At 43.0% G+C, this 18,680-nt stretch overlaps 1 protein-coding gene across 5 annotated transcripts in view; it reads right to left on the bottom strand.

The window, feature by feature from the left end:
- The window catches only part of vps13c (vacuolar protein sorting 13 homolog C), a 287,267-nt gene that overhangs the window by 169,493 nt on the left and 99,094 nt on the right, over positions 1 to 18,680 (bottom strand). For all 5 annotated transcript variants that reach the window (XR_015754174.1, XM_043680595.2, XM_043680591.2 and 2 more), the window contains 4 exons: positions 13,063 to 13,177; positions 12,747 to 12,883; positions 6,319 to 6,448; positions 3,471 to 3,588 (listed from right to left, as the gene is read on the bottom strand). Coding sequence is in view for 4 of the 5 variants with exons in the window: in XM_043680595.2 (XP_043536530.2) it covers positions 3,471 to 3,588; positions 6,319 to 6,448; positions 12,747 to 12,883; positions 13,063 to 13,177 (500 nt within the window). In the remaining variant the exon portion in view is untranslated. The remainder of the gene's footprint in view (positions 1 to 3,470; positions 3,589 to 6,318; positions 6,449 to 12,746; positions 12,884 to 13,062; positions 13,178 to 18,680) is intronic.

Raw genomic sequence — 18,680 nt, 5'->3', positions numbered from 1 at the left:
GGGTGACCTCACATCAGATGGGAAACATGTTTAAAATGCAAAGGCAAGCTCTTATGCCATGCAAAGGATGACAATGGTCATTATGAAAGCGCACCACATGGAGAGTCTGCAACACACAATCCATCCAGTATGAGTGGCCTACCGGTGAGATAACAGGACAAATTTGTGGTTCTTACTGTTGGGCTCGGAGAAGTGGAATGGACTGCAGGTGAATCAGTGCACTGAATGTACCACCCACAGAGAGTTAGATGGCATAATTCAGGCAGTCAGGAATTAAAATCTAGTCCACTATTTTGAATAACAAAGGCATCATGTCATGTTATCAATTTGTCATGAAATAAAATACATTTTATTGCAATTATGTAATGTTTCGATTTTTCAAAACCAATGCTTTCAAATAATAAAAAATAGAGATTACACATCTTTACAAAAAAATGCAAATCCATGGCCAAGATAATTATTGCAGTGTTATTTCCATACATTACTCGATCTGTAGCCTTTTTTTTAAAAAAAAGATAAAGCAGCACACAAACAAAACAGGTTGCAAGATACAAACCTCTCTGACCTGATGTCTGGCAGTTAGCAGCACATGCCTACCATTGGCTTTAAGTTTGCAACAATGGGCTGCAAGTCCATGTCTCAAATTCAGGTGCAGGATGTAGGGCATTGCTCATGGACAGGAATGAGAAGAAAGCAAGGAGGCAATTGCCTGGCAATATGGGTGGACTCATTATGTTTGGGGGGGGGGGGTGATAGGGGAGATAGACTATTAGTTAGATGGGCTTTCTGAGATTGGTAATGATGTCACTGGGAAAGCTTGCAAAAGCTACACAAGCATTGTTTTAAATGACACAGATGTGGCACCAAGGTAAAACAAGACCAATTTGAACTGTGCACAACGACAAAGCAGTCTGCTACAAGCAAAATCTTCAATTTACCCATTTGCATCAGTGAATACTTACCTTTGGAACTAGGTGGGAAGTATAAGAGCAATACAACATTGCATAAGTGTAGAGGAAGAAGCTCATTGGCTAAAGAAGAGCAATGGGTTTTAATACAGACACAAGTGAACATATATTAGAATGGCCAATCTGTACTTAGATGGAGTCGAAAATAGGAGAAAGTGAAGACTGCAGATTCTGGAGATCAGACTCTGTGGCACTGGAAAAGCACAGCCAATTGGGTCAGGCAACATCCGAGAAACAGGAGAGTCGACGTCTCAAGCATTAGGACTTTATCAGGAATGTTGAGGGGGTAGGGGCGCCAAGGCGACTCGGAGATAAATGGGGGGGGGGGGGGGGGGGAGAAAGAGGTAGCTCGGAATGCGATAGGTCAATGAAGGTGGGGTGTGATGATGATAGATCAGAGTGGATGGATGGACTGGTTAGGTGGGAAAGTTCAAAAGGTTGGACAGTTGGAAGGTTGCATCTAGAATAAGGTGGGGGTAGCGGAGATGAGGAAACTGATGAAAATGACTGATTCTGTGTGGTTGGAGGGCCCCAAAGCAGACGACAAAGTGTTCTACGTCCAGTTGAGTGGCTGGGTTTGGTGGTGAAAGCAGCCCAGGACTCGCATGTCCATGGCGGAGTGGGAGAGGGGAGTTGAAGTGATCAGCCATAGGGCACTGGGGTTGTTTAGCGTGTGTCCCAGAGATGGTCTCTGAAACCTTCTGCAAGTTGGCATCCTGTCTCCCTAATGTATAGGGGACCACATGAAGAGCAACGGACACAGAAGATGAGGTTGTTTGGAGATGCAGGAAAATCTCTGCTGGATGTGGAAAGATCCTTTGGTGCCTTGGATGACGGTGAGGGGGGGAACGTGCGGGTGCAGGTTTTACATCTCTTACAGTGGCAAGGAAAGTGCCAGAGGGGAGAATTGTTTTTTTTTTTGGGGGGGGGGGGGGGGCGGAGAAAGGGAAGAAATAAGATGTGGACCTAACAAGGAAGTTGCAGAGGGAATGGTCTCTGTGGAATGCTGAAAGGGCTGGAGAGGGAAATACATCTCTGGTGGCAGAAATGGCAGAGGACAATGCGTTGTATCTGGAGGTTGGTCAGGTGGAAGGGGAGGACCAAGGTTCTTGGTTACAGTTCAAGCCACTGAACCTGCACTACCAATATCTATCTCTCAGCAGCGTAACCAGACAGTGTCCATTAACAAGACTTGGAAATTAATACAGGTATATCTATCATTTAACATACAAGCTGAATCAAAACACCAACTAAGCTACTGAAATAATCGGTGATATTCATTAAACCATGAACAGACATCTGAAATGCCTAATAAACCTGAACATTTATCTTCAAAGGTGGTAATATGTCAGAAGGTTCAGAGAAGATTAGCAATAATAATTCAAATCCAGAATTTCAAGTATCATAAACATGTAACTGACAATTCTTTTTACAAGACATCTCCATGACTCTATGACACTTAAGGTGATTTGATCTATGTCTGTGGTACAGGTTCTTTGCCTGCATCACAACAGAACTAGAGAGCAATTTCAAAAGTATTAACTTCCAACAACAGATTTCTTCCCTCTCCTCCACTGTAAAGTCCTTCTCATTGTTGGGACAGGAGCAGCACTGGCTGGGCCAACATTTATTATCCATCCCTAACTGCCCTGGAATAAGTGATGAGTTGCATTCTTAAACCTTTGCAGTCTGCGTGGTGTAGAAATGCACTCAATGCTGTCAGGGAGGGAATTCCAGGATTTGGACCAAACTACTGTGAAAGAATGGCAATATACTTTGAAGTCAGAATCAAAATGGTCTCAGCAGAGAACCTGCAGGTGATGAACCATCGATCTGCTGTTCTTAATCTTCTAGGTAGTAGAAGTTATGGGTTTGGGAGATGGTGTCAGATAATCTAGGTGAGTGAGTGCATTGCATCTTGGAGGTAGTACACACATTGCTACTGTGAGATAATGAAGGGAGTCAATGTTGAAGATGATGGATGTACTGCCAATCACACGGGTTACTTTTCCCTGGTTACTGTCAAGCTTTTTTGATGTTACTGGAGCTACACTCAGCGAGAAAGTGGGAATTTTGTCCCTTACAGATGAAGGGCAGCCTTTGGGGAGACAGAAGCTAAATTCTTCACCACAAAATTCCTAGCCTCCAGCCTGCCCTTGTAGCCACAGTATTTACATGGCTGGCCCAGTTGAGTTTCTGATCAGGTGACCCTCCATTCCCATTCCATGCTTTGTTATGCATTGGTGTTCAATGTTATCATTTGCATTTCAGTAAAATCATTGCAACATCTCAAACTGTCTGAGTCAGACTAGAAAGTCTCTTTCTTGTCAAGCAACTTGACTATTTAATCCTCCAACAATACTGCTGCTTCTACATAAACAGGTGGCATTAGCATAGTGACAGAGACATCTTCATATCAATATATTTGCACCATACATTTTGTTTGTGCTGCTGGAAATATCCCATTTTCATAGACTGAAACAAAACTACAATTGAACATACTTAGGGATTCTGGTATCTTTCTCCACTATGGCTCTTGAAAGCTGAACCTTGACATCCATGGGCTGTAATATATGCTGAATCGAGGAGTATTGCTTCCTAGCAGATTTCCAATCTTGACCTAAAGAGGAGAGATTACATACTTAAAACCTACAAGGGAAGTAAATGCAAAAACAATTAAGCAGAGGTAGTCATACTGCATGCTAATTTCATTCTCAAGGAACCCCAAGTTGCATTTGTACAACAATAACCAACTTCTATTTACACAGCATCCTTAATGAAATAAGATGTTCCGAAGGCACTTCACAGGAACATTACAATGCCAGACTTGATACTGATCTATACAAGGCATTAAATCCTACATCAAAACAATGATTACACTTTCAAAGTCCTTCATTGGGAGCTCCATTGCTATATTAACACCCTTTTACAAAACAAAATTTTGCCACCATCTTTAAAAGAAAAAATGTCTTCTTCATCTGGACGGTTTTCATTTTGGAGTAATCCATAATATTAATCATTTTTATGGAAATTGGCTGTCATGTTTGGTTACATCACAATGACCACAATTCAAAAACTGATGCACTGATTCTGGAGGAGGCCTGGATACACTGTACTGCTTTGCTGTGGACATCATCTTCATTCGTACTGCTTGGGATGTGTTGAATTCAAAATAGAGGGGAACAAGAGAATCCAACATATTGCACGAGGCAGATCTAATCATCAATTCAGCAGAAAAAAATTCCTTGGATTCCAGTTGAGTTCCACATCAGGACCAAAAGCAACATATTGAGACCCAAACAATTAACTTGAATGTGAAGTCTATCAAGGAGGAACAAGGAAATAGCTAACAAAAGCTGTCTGAGATAACTAGATGAATATCTTCCCACCTTAGGACTCTCAACCACATGGCATCAACACGAAATTGACTTGTTTCCAAATCTTCCCTCCCCCACCTCATCCCAGATCCAACCTGGCACCGCCCTCTTGACCTGTCCATCTTCCTTCCCACCTATCCGCTCCAGCCTCCCCACCCACCTATCACACCGATATCCACCAATCACGCTCCCAGCTACCTTCACCACCACTCCCCCCCCCCCCCCAAAGAGGCCCACACCCACCCTATTAATCCCCTCAGCCCGATTCCAGCAGCCCCCACATTCTTGAAGGAGGATTCATGCCCGATACGTCAACGCTCCTGTTCCTCAGATGTGCCCAACCTGCTGTGTTTTCCCAGCGCCATACTTTTCAACTCTGACTCTCCAGTCCTCACCTTCTCCTAGGTATAGTAATAAACCAAGTTGAAACTTCCATGGTATTAGGAGCAGGAGATACTTCAGTATTTGAGTCGTCACAAACATAATGCAATCATCAGCATACATCCCCACTTCTGACCTAATGAATAAGGGAAGGTCATTGATGAAGCAGCTGAAGGAGGTTGGGCCTAGGACACTACCCTAAGAAATTCCTGCAGCAATGTCCTGGAAAAGAGATGATTGACTTTCACGAACCACAACAATCTTGTTTTGTGCTAGTTAAGACCGGAAACATTTTCTTCTGATATCCATTAATTTAAATTTGGTTCTGACTCCTTGGTCAATGATGCTCTGTTGTCAAGGGCAATTAATATCATGTCACATCTGGAATTTAGCTTTTCTGACCACATTTGGATCAAGTCCACATTGAGGTCAGGGGCCAAGTGGTCACGGTGGAGCCCAAACTGAGCACCAATGAGCAAACCACTTGCTAACTTGATGCTGATTGATAGCACTGTCAACAAAATATCATTATTTTGGTGACAACCAAGGAGGCAGAGTGACCGGCAAATGGTCAGACTGGATTTTTTTTGTGGGCAGAACATAAGTGGGCTATTTTTCACACTGTCAGATATATACCAGTGTTGCAGCTGCACCAAACAAATACATCTACAGTAAGTGGCTGTAATTAACGAAACATCAGCACAGGGTAATCGAACTGTGGACCAAGGTACAGAACAGAAGAATTACCAAGATATTTCAGCTCTAGGAAGCAGGTACAACCCATTAGGATAGGATGGTCTGATTTGGTCAAAGTTCAGGATTAGGAGAGGGAGGGAGGTAAGGAAGTTGGGAAAGTGAAAGTGGAAGATTTTCAGTCTTGGTAATTATCCAGGAGATTTACTGCTCTTGCACCTTGCACAAATGAAACCTGGAGTTGCAGAGTGAATGAATGAACTGACCATGGCACTGAGAGACAGGAAATGCAGCAGTCAATTTGTATGCAAAAAGGTCCCATAAACAGTAATAATATAATAATTTTATGAACATGATTCAGCAATAAATATTGGCTTAAACCCAGGGAAGAAAGATTCTGCTCTTCTTCAAAACAATGGCAGGGTATCTTAGGTTCACTTGAGAAAGCCATAATTTCACAATTCATTCCAAAAGATTACCAAAGAGGAATAATGCCATTCGTTACCACCCAATGTCACCCTGGAGGATACGTTCTGGTCTCTGGTGTGGAACTTGGAATACGCAAAGTTAGAACCCAGAGATCAATATGTTACGATTCACTGAGCCACAGTTGATACCACCTTCCAATTAGCTGGTGGAAGCAGAGTCTCTTAGCCATATGAAGCTTGAGACAGAGTATTCTGTCAAAGATTCTTAAACAGGGTTGGAGTAAAAGCGAAGATTAATTCCAAGAGAGCAAGATAAAATCGACAATAAAATAAAGGTCTGCAGATCCTGGACACCTGAAACAAACTCGTAGGAATTCCTGGAGAGCAATCTGGCAGCATCTGAGAGGAGAAAACAGAGTTAACGCTTCGAAACCAGTGGCTCTTCTTCAGAACTTAAGATAAAACTCATACCTGGCTTACTGAACAAAAGTTGAACATTTCTGAGTTCCACATCAAACTTTTCATAGGCTCGTTCCAAAATTTCCTCCAAAGATAAACTTGGGGATGTTGCTTTTTGGTCATTGTTGCTGATGCTGTTTAACTACACAAAAGTAGATTTATGACTTCGACAAGCTTTGTTATTCATAGCTAGTCAAAATAACAAAAACATTTTAAATCCAATAAACAGCGCAAGTTTAGTTGAATTCTGTGCAGAGGATAAAACAGCTAATTTGTATTTTTGCTGATTCAAAGTGAAGGTCATAAACCTCCATTAACAGATTAATAAACTCAACATGATCTGGGGGGTAAAAACGGTTGCTTTAAGGAACCTCTGAAGATACTTTAAATATAGCAGTCAATATTGAAGCCATTAGAAATCTGCTAACCTCTTCAATAAAATTAAGAAATTGACCTTTTTCTTCGAAAAAAACTGCAGCAAACTGTTTCAATCTCCCTACACCACATAATGCAAACAGCTGAGACCTGTTTCCAAATCACTGCCTAAACTATTCTGAATCAGAGTGTAGTGTGTGGGAGAGCCTGTGACGCCTTTGAGAGTTTTTCCTTTCTTTTCATGGGTGATACGTAATATTTGCTTGGTCACTTCCCCCATGGCACAGCAAAGGCCAACAATTCATTGATCGAGCTGACCTCTCACATTAATGCAGAATTCATCGCTTTATGGTGTCTTACTTTCATCATGAAAAGGAGCTGCTCATATTAACGTAAATAAAAACTTCTTCAATCTTACCACAACTATTCATAGTTTCTACACTGCTTACTGAAAGACGTTGCCTGAGGTTAGCACCACAAGGAACTGACTTTTCATTAGTCTAATCTTTCCCCTGTGAGCTGGTCCAAGACTAGAAGTCATAAATTTGAGAGAGAGGGATTAATACATCCAAGAGGAGATTCACGAGAAACATCTTTACATAGAAAGAGTTCTTGGAGGAATTTATTACCATGTCATATAGTTGCAATGGATGTCTTCAAGGGGAAGCCAGATAAGCAGCTGAGAGAGATTTTACGATAATCCACGATTTCCTTAACTAATGATATGTTTAATATCACATTTCAGAAAAGAATGGATATGCTGGTCAGATGAGATGCAATGGGGTGGAAGGAAGCTTAAGTAAAGCATAAACAATTGAACTGAATTTTACGTTTGTTTGTAAAATCTATATACCTGGTGGTAACCAGAAACAGACAGAACACAGATCACATGTACGTGACTCAATTCAACAGGCCATGCCAGTTTTAAGTCCCACACAAGTCTCCTCTCCTATCTTATTTTCATTTCACTCAGTCAAAACATCTCTATTCTTCACTACCTCATTCAGTGTTCCCTGAAAAGAACCTGGTTCAACCACTCCACGTAATAAGCTCTACATACTCATTTCTCTGAACCAAGGGAGATTTGTTAAACTGGTCAAGTAAGATGACAGTAGGCTTAAGCAGCAGTGGTATGTTATCAGATTCCTAATCACAAGACCATACATTTAGGATCTGAAGGAGGCCATTCAACCAATCAAGTCTGTTTCACCAGTGAGATCATGGCTGATCTGATAATCTTCAACACCACATTCTTATCTTTTCCTCATGCCCCTTGATACCCTTAGTGATTTACAATTAGTCCATCTCAACCTTGATTATACTTAATGATCCAGCCTGAACAGCCTTCTACTGCAAAGAATTGCACAGATTTACTACCTTCTGAGGGAAGATATTCCTCATTTTTGTCATGAATGTGCAACCCCTTGTTCAAAGATTATACCCTCTGGTCCTAGACTCAAAGGATTAACCACCCCTCTGCATCTACACTGTCAAGCCTCCGAAGAATCTTGTTTGTTTCAAAAAGATTGCCACTCTTTCTGCGAAACTCGAAAAAGTACAGGCCCAACCTACTCAACTTCCCCTAATAAGGCACACCCAACATCAGACTCGTGACCCTTCTCTGGGCTGACTCCAATGCCAGTATATCTTTGCCTGGATAAAGGGACTCAAAACTGTTCATAGCATGCCAGTTGTGGTCTGACCAGTGCCTTGTATAGTTTTAGCACAACCTCCCTACTTTTATCAAGTAAAACACTATAGATGCTAGAGATCTGAAACAGAAATAGAAATCCCTCTGAGAAACTCAGCACGTCTGGCAGCATCTGCGGGACGAAAGCAGAGTTAATATTGAGTCCAGTGATACTTCTAAGTCAGAGCTGTACAGCATGGAACAGACCCTTTGGTCCACCTTGTCCACATCAACTGGATAACCAAACCTAATCTAGTCCTATTTGCCAGCATTTGACCCATATCTCTCTAAACCCTTCCTGTTCATGTACCCATCCAGATGCCTTTTAAATATTGCCATTGTATAGCCTCTATTCCCTTCTCTGGTTGCTCATTCCAGTTCTCTGCATGAAAATGTTGCCCCTTGGGTCCCTTTTATATCTTTCTCCTCTCATCTTAAAACTATGCCCTCCAGTTTTGGATTCCCCCACCCTGGGGAAAAGATCTTGACCGTTTACCCTATCCATGCCCTTCATGATTTTATAAACCTTTATAAAGGCCACCCCTCAGTTGCCAAAGCTCCAGGGAAAATAGCCCCAGACTTATCAGACTCTCCTTATAGCTCAATCCTACCTACTCTGGCATCATCCTTGTAAATGTTTTCTGAATTCTTCCAAGTTTCACAACATCCTTCCTACAGCAGGTAAACCAGAACTGAATGCAGTATTCCAAAAGTAGCCTAAACAATTTCCTGTACAGGCGCAATATACCTCCCAATTCCTTATGCCCAATGATCTGACCAATAAAAGCAAGCATGCCAAACACCTTCTTCACTAGACTGTTTACTTCCAACTCCAGTTTCAAGGAGCTAGGAACATGCACTCCAAGATCTCTTTGTTCAGCAATACTCCCCAAGACCTGACCATTAAGTGCATAAGTCCTGCCCAGATTTGCCTTTTCAAACTAAAGCAGCTTACATTTATTTAAATCAAACTCCAGCTGCCACTCCACAGCCCATTGGCCCATCTGATCAGGGTCCAATTGTACTCTGAAGTAATCATCTTCACTGTCCGCTACACGACCAATTTTGGCATCATGTGCAGACTCACTAACCATACCACTTGGGTTCACTTCCAAAAAGAACAGCTGATTTTCTCCTATAATTTCTGTTTTTGTTTTATACACAACATTCCCTTCGAGATAAAAGCCAGAAATCAATTACCTTCACCAATCACCTGAACTTATATGCTAACTTCTTGCGATTTAATCACCAAAACATCCAAATTTCTTCTGCTGTATCTTTTTGCAGTCTTTCTCCATTTAAATAATATCCAGCCAAAGTGCATACCCTCACATTTACCCATATTATTTCATATTTGCCATATTTTTGGCCCCTTAACTTACCAATATCCCCTTGGAGAGTTTTTGTGCCATCCTCATCACTCACTTTCCTACCCATTTTGTATGATCTGCTAACGTGGCTAAAGATCATTCATTTTTATCTTCCAAGTCATTAACATATCTTCTAAATAATTTTTGCCCTAGCACTGATACCTGTAGCATTTCACTAGTTACCGGTTAGCATTCTGAACTGAAGGAAAGACAAATGGTCTAAAGACACGAATTTAAATGTCACCACGGAAATGGAGAAATTTAAATTCAGCTCACTATTTATATCTGGAATTAAAAACTTATAACCATTAGGTTTCATGGTATCACGATAATCATGTCACTGTGGAATTGTGATAAAAGTCTCTCCTCTCTGGATCATACTCTTCAGAGAAGAAAATCAGTCATCCTCATCCAATTTAGCCTACATGGGAGCAGTACGATTGATTCTTAGCTGAAATGGTCAAGCACATCATTTAGATGTATGGAATTGTTACAACTGAGAATCATTATTTCAGACCCAATACGAAACATGTGCTTTAATCAGCAGTGACTTTTCTACACAGGTAAGCAGCTTCAACCACCTTCACTATACTGTTTACCTGTGACTCTTCTTTCAAGGAGCTATGAACCTGCACTCCAAGGTCTCTTTGTTCAGCAACAGTTCCCCCAGACCTTACCAATAAGTGTGTAAGTCCTACCCAGATTTGCCTTTTCAAACTAGAGCACCTTGCATTTATTTAAATCAAACTTCAGCTGCCACTTCTTGGCCCATTGGCCCATCTGATCAAGGGACCATGGAGGAACCCTAAAGCATCAATGCTGCCACAAAAGGGTCTTAAGATTTCCAAAAAACAGATAGATCAAATATAGAGGCTATGGTAATCTCACTTGAGCTAAGATAGATGGGATATGAGGAGTTGTGAGATACCCAAATAGGAGATGTACAAACAGGTGTCTGATCCAGAACTACTCCAGGAACCATTTACACGGGGACTGCTCAAAGCACATTAAACTTCTGAAAGGCACAAGTTACGGAGGTGATGGAATACTCTGCACTTGCCTCACTATCTACAGATCTGACAGCACTCAAGACTGTAATTAGGTTTGCTCGCTGAGCTGGGTTCATGAACCTTCCAGCTCAGTGAGCAAACCTACATCCAGAACCTCAACCTGAGCTACAAATCTTCTCAAAACTTGCTAAACACTCAAGACATTCCAGGACAAAGCATGGCACGCCTTAAACATCTTAATCATTCACCTTCTCCACAAGGTGTACTGTTGCTGCTGCATGTACCACCTCCAAGATGGAGTCGATCAACTCACCTCACTGAAGTCTTAAACCCATCATCTAGTACAAGGACAACATGTGCACATGGGATCGCCACAACGCTTCATCCCAAACTGAAACTCACCATCTAATGGTAACATGGAACTACCTTGACCACATGTACTGCAACAATTTCAGATAGCTCATAAACACCTTTCAAAGGCAATTAAGGATGAACAATTAATTCAGGCATCCTTCCAGTGAACAAATATTAAGAAAATGAAACACCAACATGGATCACCAAGGCCAAATGACATGTTTCTGCACCTTAAATAATGGAGTGTCAATAATTTTTTTTAAGATACATCACTGGATTTATTACAGACTCTCTGATGTTGTGGTCCTGGCTCTATCCTACAGAACCCCTTTGTAATTTTAGACTTTTAAAAACCTCCCATTTCTTAATCTGTCTGGAATGGAAGAGTTTAAGGCCATTCAGTGCTTGCTGATATTTATACTCCTCTGTTTGGTTAGCAAACTGTTTTAGAAATTTCCTCTTCTGTCTCTCTGTAACCTGGCAAGTCTAATCAAGGCTTTATTAATTTAACATTTCATTTCTTACACTAAAAAGAAAAGTAATGAGGGCTTCATTAAACTGCACAACTATTCTCAAATTGTGAAATCATCACAGAATCCCGACAGTGTGGCAACAGGCCCTTCAGCACAATAAGTGCACACTAACCCATTCCCCTACTACGCTACAATTACCCTGACCAATGCACCTAACCTATATATCCCTGAACACTGAGTAATTTAGCTTGGCCAATTCACCTAACCTGCAAATCTGCACACCTAACCTGTGGGAGGAAACATTAGCACCCAGAGGAAACCCACGCCAACATGGGGAAAATGTGCAAACTCCACACAGACAGTTGTCCAAGGCTGGAATCGAACCCAGGTCCCTGTGCTGTGAGGCAGCAGTGCTAACCACTGAGCCACCATGCCACCCAAGTTTATCCATCGATGCTTTCGCACCTCTACTCAATTTAACTTGACTCTTCCACATCCTAAAATGCACTTTTTGACAATTACCAACACTGAAATTCATTTGCCATTTATGCATTCATTTTGTATCTCTTAATACTTCACAATACTTGGTTACAGTTTGCCTCACTATTAACTCATCACTCAACTCTGTTGTCTGAAAATTTTCGTACTGTACTCCCAATTTCCAAAGCCAATCCATGCACCTAAATGTAAATAATGGTGGTCTCAGGACTGATCTTTGTAGGGCATTTCTTCCCAGCTTCCATAAACTTAAAATACAATGGATCTAAAATAAAAACAAAGTATTAGAGAACTTTGGAGAGAGAAACAGAATGGGTTGTATTGTACTTGAAACATGAACTCTCTCTCACCCTTACTATCAGGCCTGCTGAGTTTCTCCAATACTTTCTGCTTTTAATTTCCCTTTTCTGCCAGTTTGACATTCAACTACTTTCCAGTTTTCTATCTGGGAGACCTGTTTCCATTTTATAGCAACCGTTCATTTTACCGTGTGGCCTTGATTCTATATATACTGACCATGGTTATATGTCTACTATGTTGCCCGTGCTACACCTTCAGCTTTATATATTCAAAGATGCAACTTGAGAAAACTGAAAATTCCTGAACATCAAACTGGAGGTAACAGTTCTCTATAAAGAGGAAGCTTTGAAAATAATATGCACTTTCATACCTGCAAACTTCCAAAGTCCACAATCAATAAGTTTGAATTCACATCATAAAAGCCCGTCTGTGGAACCACAAGGTAGGATGGTTTCAAGTTGATACGGAGATCAAATGTTTTACGAGTTTCAATAATGTACGACAGACCTAAGCATTTAAGCAAATACTTGGGTTATAAACATAATTCATGTTAGAATACAGGCATGTTAGAACTCAAACTGTCAAAAATAAATAAAAATCATGACGACATCATATTAGATATAAAATGTATTAAATTGGGGACTCAGTTTCTTAGCTTCCATTTTCTGGGCACTTCAGGTTTTTACCTGTTGCAGTCTTTTCTTTGATTTCCTCCAACTTGAGCAAAGTGGCTGAAGTCAGCTGCTCAAGATCAAGTCCTCGGCTAGTCTGGAAAAACTCCACCAAACTATTTATTGTTTGCTATGAAAAAAAAAGAGAAGGAAATAGAAAATAAATTTCCAACATTTGCTGTAATAGAGCAAAACCATGATTTAAAAATACAACTTGGAAACGACGAATGAGTTAACGCAAAATTAAATTATAAACTTACACCAAATATCATTTTCTCATCTCTATGAATGACAAACTCTCTTGTATGCTTGGCTCATCTAGGTTTTCATTCACCGACAATCTTAGCACTTACCATATCATTCAACCTACTTTGTCTAAGTTGTTAAATAGAGATGTACTACACAGAAACAGACCCTTCGGTCAACTTGTACATGCCAACCAAATACACTAACCTAATCTCGTCCCATTTGCCAGCACTTAGCCCATATCCCTCTAAACCCTTCCTATTCATATACCCATCCAGATGCTTTTTAAATGTTGTAATTGTACAAGCCACCACCACTTCCGCTGGCAGTTTATTCCAAACATACATCACCCACTGCGTGAAAAAGTTGCCCCTTAGGTCCCTTTTAAATTTTTCACCTCCCACCCTCTATGTATAACTATAGTCCCAACACTGACCCCTGAAGAACTCCACAAGCCATTGGCTGTCAACCTGAAAGAGACACCTTTATCCCCACCCTCTGCCTTCTGCTAGTCAGCCAATCCTCGAGCCAAGCCAGTATCTTGCCCCGAACACAATGGGCTCTTCTTTAGCAGCGTCTAGTGCAGCATCTTGTCAAAGGTCTTCTGGATATCCAAGTAGATCATGTTCACTGACTCTTCTTTGTCAAACTAGTTCATTATCTCCTCAAAGAATTCTAACAGATTTGTCAGGCCTGACCTCCCCTTGAAGAAGCTATGCTGATTCAGCCCTTTTTTACCATGCACTTCCAAGTACTCCGTAATCTCATCCTTAATAACAGACTCCAAACCCTTACCAACAAGAGCAATTCCTGGAAGATCACCACCAGTGCGTCCACAATCTCCTCAGCTCCCTCTTTCAGAAGCAGGGTGTAGTCCATCCAGCCTGGGTGATTTATTACTCAAACCTTTCAGCTTCCCCACTATCATCTCCTTAGTCATGGCTGCTACATTGACCTCTAACCCCTGATCTTGGAAGTTCTAGCATGCTACTGGTGTCTTACACCGTGAAGACTGATTCGAAAACAAAAGATCCAAAACAACTTCAAGCCAAAACACCAGCAGTTCCGACTACTCTCAATTTCTGTCTACTGGTCATCTGTGAATGTGCGCTTTTTTTTAAAAATGGAATTACCTAATATAAAATATTCTGAACAAGCCAATAACACTATAAACTATCACATGCATACATCTAGAATAAACACAAAACTGATCAACTTTAATGCATCACACTTTTGCCATTTAATGCAACACCTTATAGATGATTTTTGCAGCGTCGCTGACAATACATGGTGTCTAGTTTTCACCTGCTGTCTATAAACTGAGTTCTTGCATATCATTCGCTGGGTAAAATAATCCCAATCCAGACCAGTTTAAATTTATTTTTCAGTTAAGTATTCTCTGATTCACTTCACGGATGCCATTACACATATTTCATTATTCAGTCAAGGTCTCTCTTAACTAGTGTCGTTGGGAATATAGCTTGAAGTTCCTTTAATCTTGCCACTCAGGCATGGTGGCTCAGTGGTTAGCACTGCTGCCTCACAGCGCCAGGGACCCGGGTTCAAATCCCCCCTCGGGCAACTGCCTGTGTGGAGTTTGCACATTCTCCCAGTGTCTGCATGGGTTTGCTCCGGTTTCCTCCCACAGTCCAAAGATGTGCTGGTCAGGTGAACTGACCATGCTAAATTGCCCGTAGTGTTAGGCACAGTTGTAGGGGAATCGGTCTGGGTGGGTTGTTCTTCGGAGGGTCGGTGTGGATTTGTTGGACCGAAGGGTGTGTTTCCGCACTGTGGGGAATCTAATCTAATCTCTTTTATGTCTGGAATCATCCTTTGTGCTATTTGCGGTAACCTCAAGGGATGAATATTACTTTTGAAGTGTGAAGACGAGGATGGTAGAGAATTACAGGTATGGTCTGAATGGTTCTCTGTATATCCTTGTTACAACATACAAGAGACAAGTTGTTCTACGTTTGTCTCCCGACACAATTTTTAAAAATTAATTTTCCAACTTTGAAGCCTGCACATCTAGCATTCCTGATAGGTTTCACTGCATGGGAAAAATTGTAACAACTCTGGAATATAAACCTTGATTCAGTAATGGTGACCATGAACTACATCAATTGTCAGAGAAACCCATCTGGTTCACTTATGTCCTTTTGACAGGAGACATGCCATCTTTATTCACTCTGACCTACAAGTGACACCAGTCCCACAACAACGGGTTTGACTCTTATCTGGCCAGTAAATCCAAGAGCATTTATTAGTGGGCATGAAATGCTGGTCTCATCAGCAACAGCTACATCAGAGGAAAAACTGCTGTTTTTCAGACTGGAGGCCTGTGACCAGTGGAGTGCCGCAAGGATCGGTGCTGGGCCCTCTACTCTAAGGCTAAGGGGTGGCCTTACAGAGGTTTACAAAATTATGATGGGCATGGATAGGATAAATAGGCAAAGCCTTTTCCCTGGGGTCGGGGAGTCCAGAACTAGAGGGCATTGGTTTAAGGTGAGAGGGGAAAGATATAAAAGAGACCTAAGGAGTAACCTTTTCAAGCAGAGGGTGGTACATGTATGGAATGAGCTGCCAGAGGATGTGGTGGAGGCTGGTATAATTGCAATATTTAAGAGGCATTTGGATGGGTAGATCAAGAGGAAGGGTTTAGAGGGATATGGGCCGGGTGCTGGCAGGTGGGACTCGATTGGGTTGGGATATCTGGTCAGCATGGACGGGTTGGACCGAAGGGTCTGTTTCTACGCTGTACATCTCTATGACGCTATAACTCTAAAATCTCCTCGACTATTTCTTGTTAATTTATTCTATTCCTTTATTGTCCACTTATTCCTGCAAACTATGGAATTAAATTGAATTTAATTGAATTGAATTTATTGTCACGTGTACAGAGGCACAGTGAAAAGCTTTGTCTTGCGAGCATTACAGGCAGATCAGAGTTAAGTAGCAGAGATCAGTAAATAATAGGTAAGCAGCAAAAATAAAAACACAGGTACAGGCGAATGTTGAGATTCAGTATTCTAACAACAGTAGGGTAGAAACTGTTTCAAAACCGGCTGGTGTGTGTGTGTTCAGGCTTCTATAAAACGTTGCCAGGGTGGGATGGATCTTTTAGAATGCTAGCAGCCTTTCCTTAATAGCGGCCCTGATAGATGGATTCTATAGGTGAGAGGTAGGCCTTTGTGATTCTCCCGGCCGACTTCACCACTCTTTGTAACCGTCTCCAATCTTGAATGGTACAGTTGCCATACCAGGCAGTGATACATCCAGCTGAAAATGTGTTGCTGGAAAAGTGCAGCAGGTCAGGCAGCATCCAAGGAACAGGAGAATCGACGTTTCGGGCATAAGCCCTTCTTCAGGAATGAGGAAAGTGTGTCCAGCAGGCGAAGATAAAAGGTAGGGAGGAGGGACTTGGGGGAGGGGCGTTGGAATTGCAATAGGTGGAGGGAGGTCAAGGTGAGGGTGATAGGCCGGAGTGGGGTGGGGGCGGAGAGGTCAGGAAGAAGATTGCAGGTTAGGAAGGCGGTGCTGAGTTTGAGGGATTTGACTGAGACAAGGTGGGGGGAGGGGAAATGAGGAAACTGGAGAAATCGGAGTTCATCCCTTGTGGTTGGAGGGTTCACAGGCAGAAGATGAGGCGCTCTTCCTCCAACCGTCGTGTTGCCATGGTCTGGCGATGGAGGAGTCCAAGGACCTGCATGTCCTTGGTGGAGTGGGAGGGGGTGTTCAAGTGTTGGGCTACGGGGTGGTTGGGTTGGTTGGTCCGGGTGTCCCAGAGATGTTCTCTGAAACATTCCGCAAGTGAGCGTCCTGTCTCCCCAATACAGAGGAGGCCACATCGAGTGAAGCGGATGCAATAGATGATGTGTGTGGAGGTGCAGGTGAATTGGTGGCGGATATGGAAGAGTCCCTTGGGGCCTTGGAGGTAAGTAAGGGGGAAGAGGTATGGGCGCACGTTTTGCATTTCTTGCGGTTGCAGGGGAAGGTGCCGGGAGTGGAGGTTGAGTTGGTGGGGGGTGTGGACCGGACGAGGGAGTCACGGAGGGAGTGGTCTTTTCGGAACGCTGATAGGAGAGGGGAGGGAAATATATCCCTTGTGGTGGGGTCCGTTTGGAGGTGTCGGAAATGACGGCCGATGATACGTTGTACATGGAGGAGGTTGGTGGGGTGGTAGGTGAGGACCAGTGGGGTTCTGTTCTGGTGGCGGTTGGAGGGGCGGGGCTCAAGGCAGAGGTGCGGGAAGTGGAAGAGGTGCGGTGGAGGGCATCGTCGACTACGTCTGGCGGGAAATTGCGGTCCTTGAAGGAGGCCATCTGGGTTGTACCTTTTGGAACTGGTCCTCCTGGGAGCAGATGCGGCGGAGACGAAGGAATTGGGAATATGGGATGGCGTTTTTACAGAGGACAGGGTGGGAGGAGGTGTAGTCGAGGTAGCTGTGGGAGTTGGTCAGTTAGTAGTAAATGTCCGTGTCGATTCGGTCACCCGAGTTAGAAATGGAAAGGTCTAGGAAGGGGAGGGAGGAGTCTGAGACGGTCCAGGTGAATTTGAGGTCGGGGTGGAAGATGTTGGTAAAGTGGATGAACTGTTCAACCTCCTCGTGGGAGCACGAGGCAGCGCCGATACAGTCATCGATGTAGCGAAGGAAATGGTGGGGCCAGTGTAGCTGCGGAAGATGGACTGTTCCACATATCCAACGAAGAGGCAGGCATAGCTGGGGCCCATGCGGGTGCCCATGGCTACTCCTTTCGTTTGGAGGAAGCGGGAGGATTGGAAAGAGAAGTTGTTCAGAGTGAGGACCAGTTCAGTCAGTCGAAGGAGGGTATCGGTGGAAGGGTACTGGTTGGTATGGCGGGAAAGGCAGAAGCAGAGGGCTTTAAGTCCTTCGTGATGGGGGATGGAGGTGTACAGGGACTGGATGTCCAAGGTGAAGATAAGGCGTTGGGGACCGGGGAAGCGAAAATCATGGAGGAGGTGGAGGGCGTGGGTGGTGTCCCGAACGTAGGTGGGGAGTTCTTGGACTAAGGGGGACAGGACCGTGTCGAGGTATGCAGAGATGAGTTCGGTGGGGCAGGAGCAGGCTGAGAGACAATGGGTCGGCCGGGGCAGTCAAGTTTGTGGATTTTGGGCAGGAGGTAGAAACGGGCGGTGCGGGGTTGTGGGACTATAAGGTTGGAGGCGGTGGATACATCCAGAAAATGCTGTCGATGACATACCTATAAAAGTTGGCGAGAGTAATCGCAGTCATGCCAAATTTCCTCAGCTGCCTGAGGAAGAGGAGATGTTGTTGAGCCTTTGTAACCAGTGCGTCCACATGAAGAGTCCAAGAAAGCTTGTTCTGGATGACCATTCCCAGGAGCTCGACACTCCACCTCTGTGCT

Source organism: Chiloscyllium plagiosum, unplaced genomic scaffold (genome assembly GCF_037043375.1).
Source record: "Chiloscyllium plagiosum isolate Xiang-an unplaced genomic scaffold, Cpla_swu_hap1 HiC_scaffold_42, whole genome shotgun sequence".
Taxonomy (NCBI): Eukaryota; Metazoa; Chordata; class Chondrichthyes; order Orectolobiformes; family Hemiscylliidae; genus Chiloscyllium; species Chiloscyllium plagiosum.
Note: the sequence above shows the minus strand (reverse complement) of the source record. Positions and strands in the feature narration are given on the sequence as shown.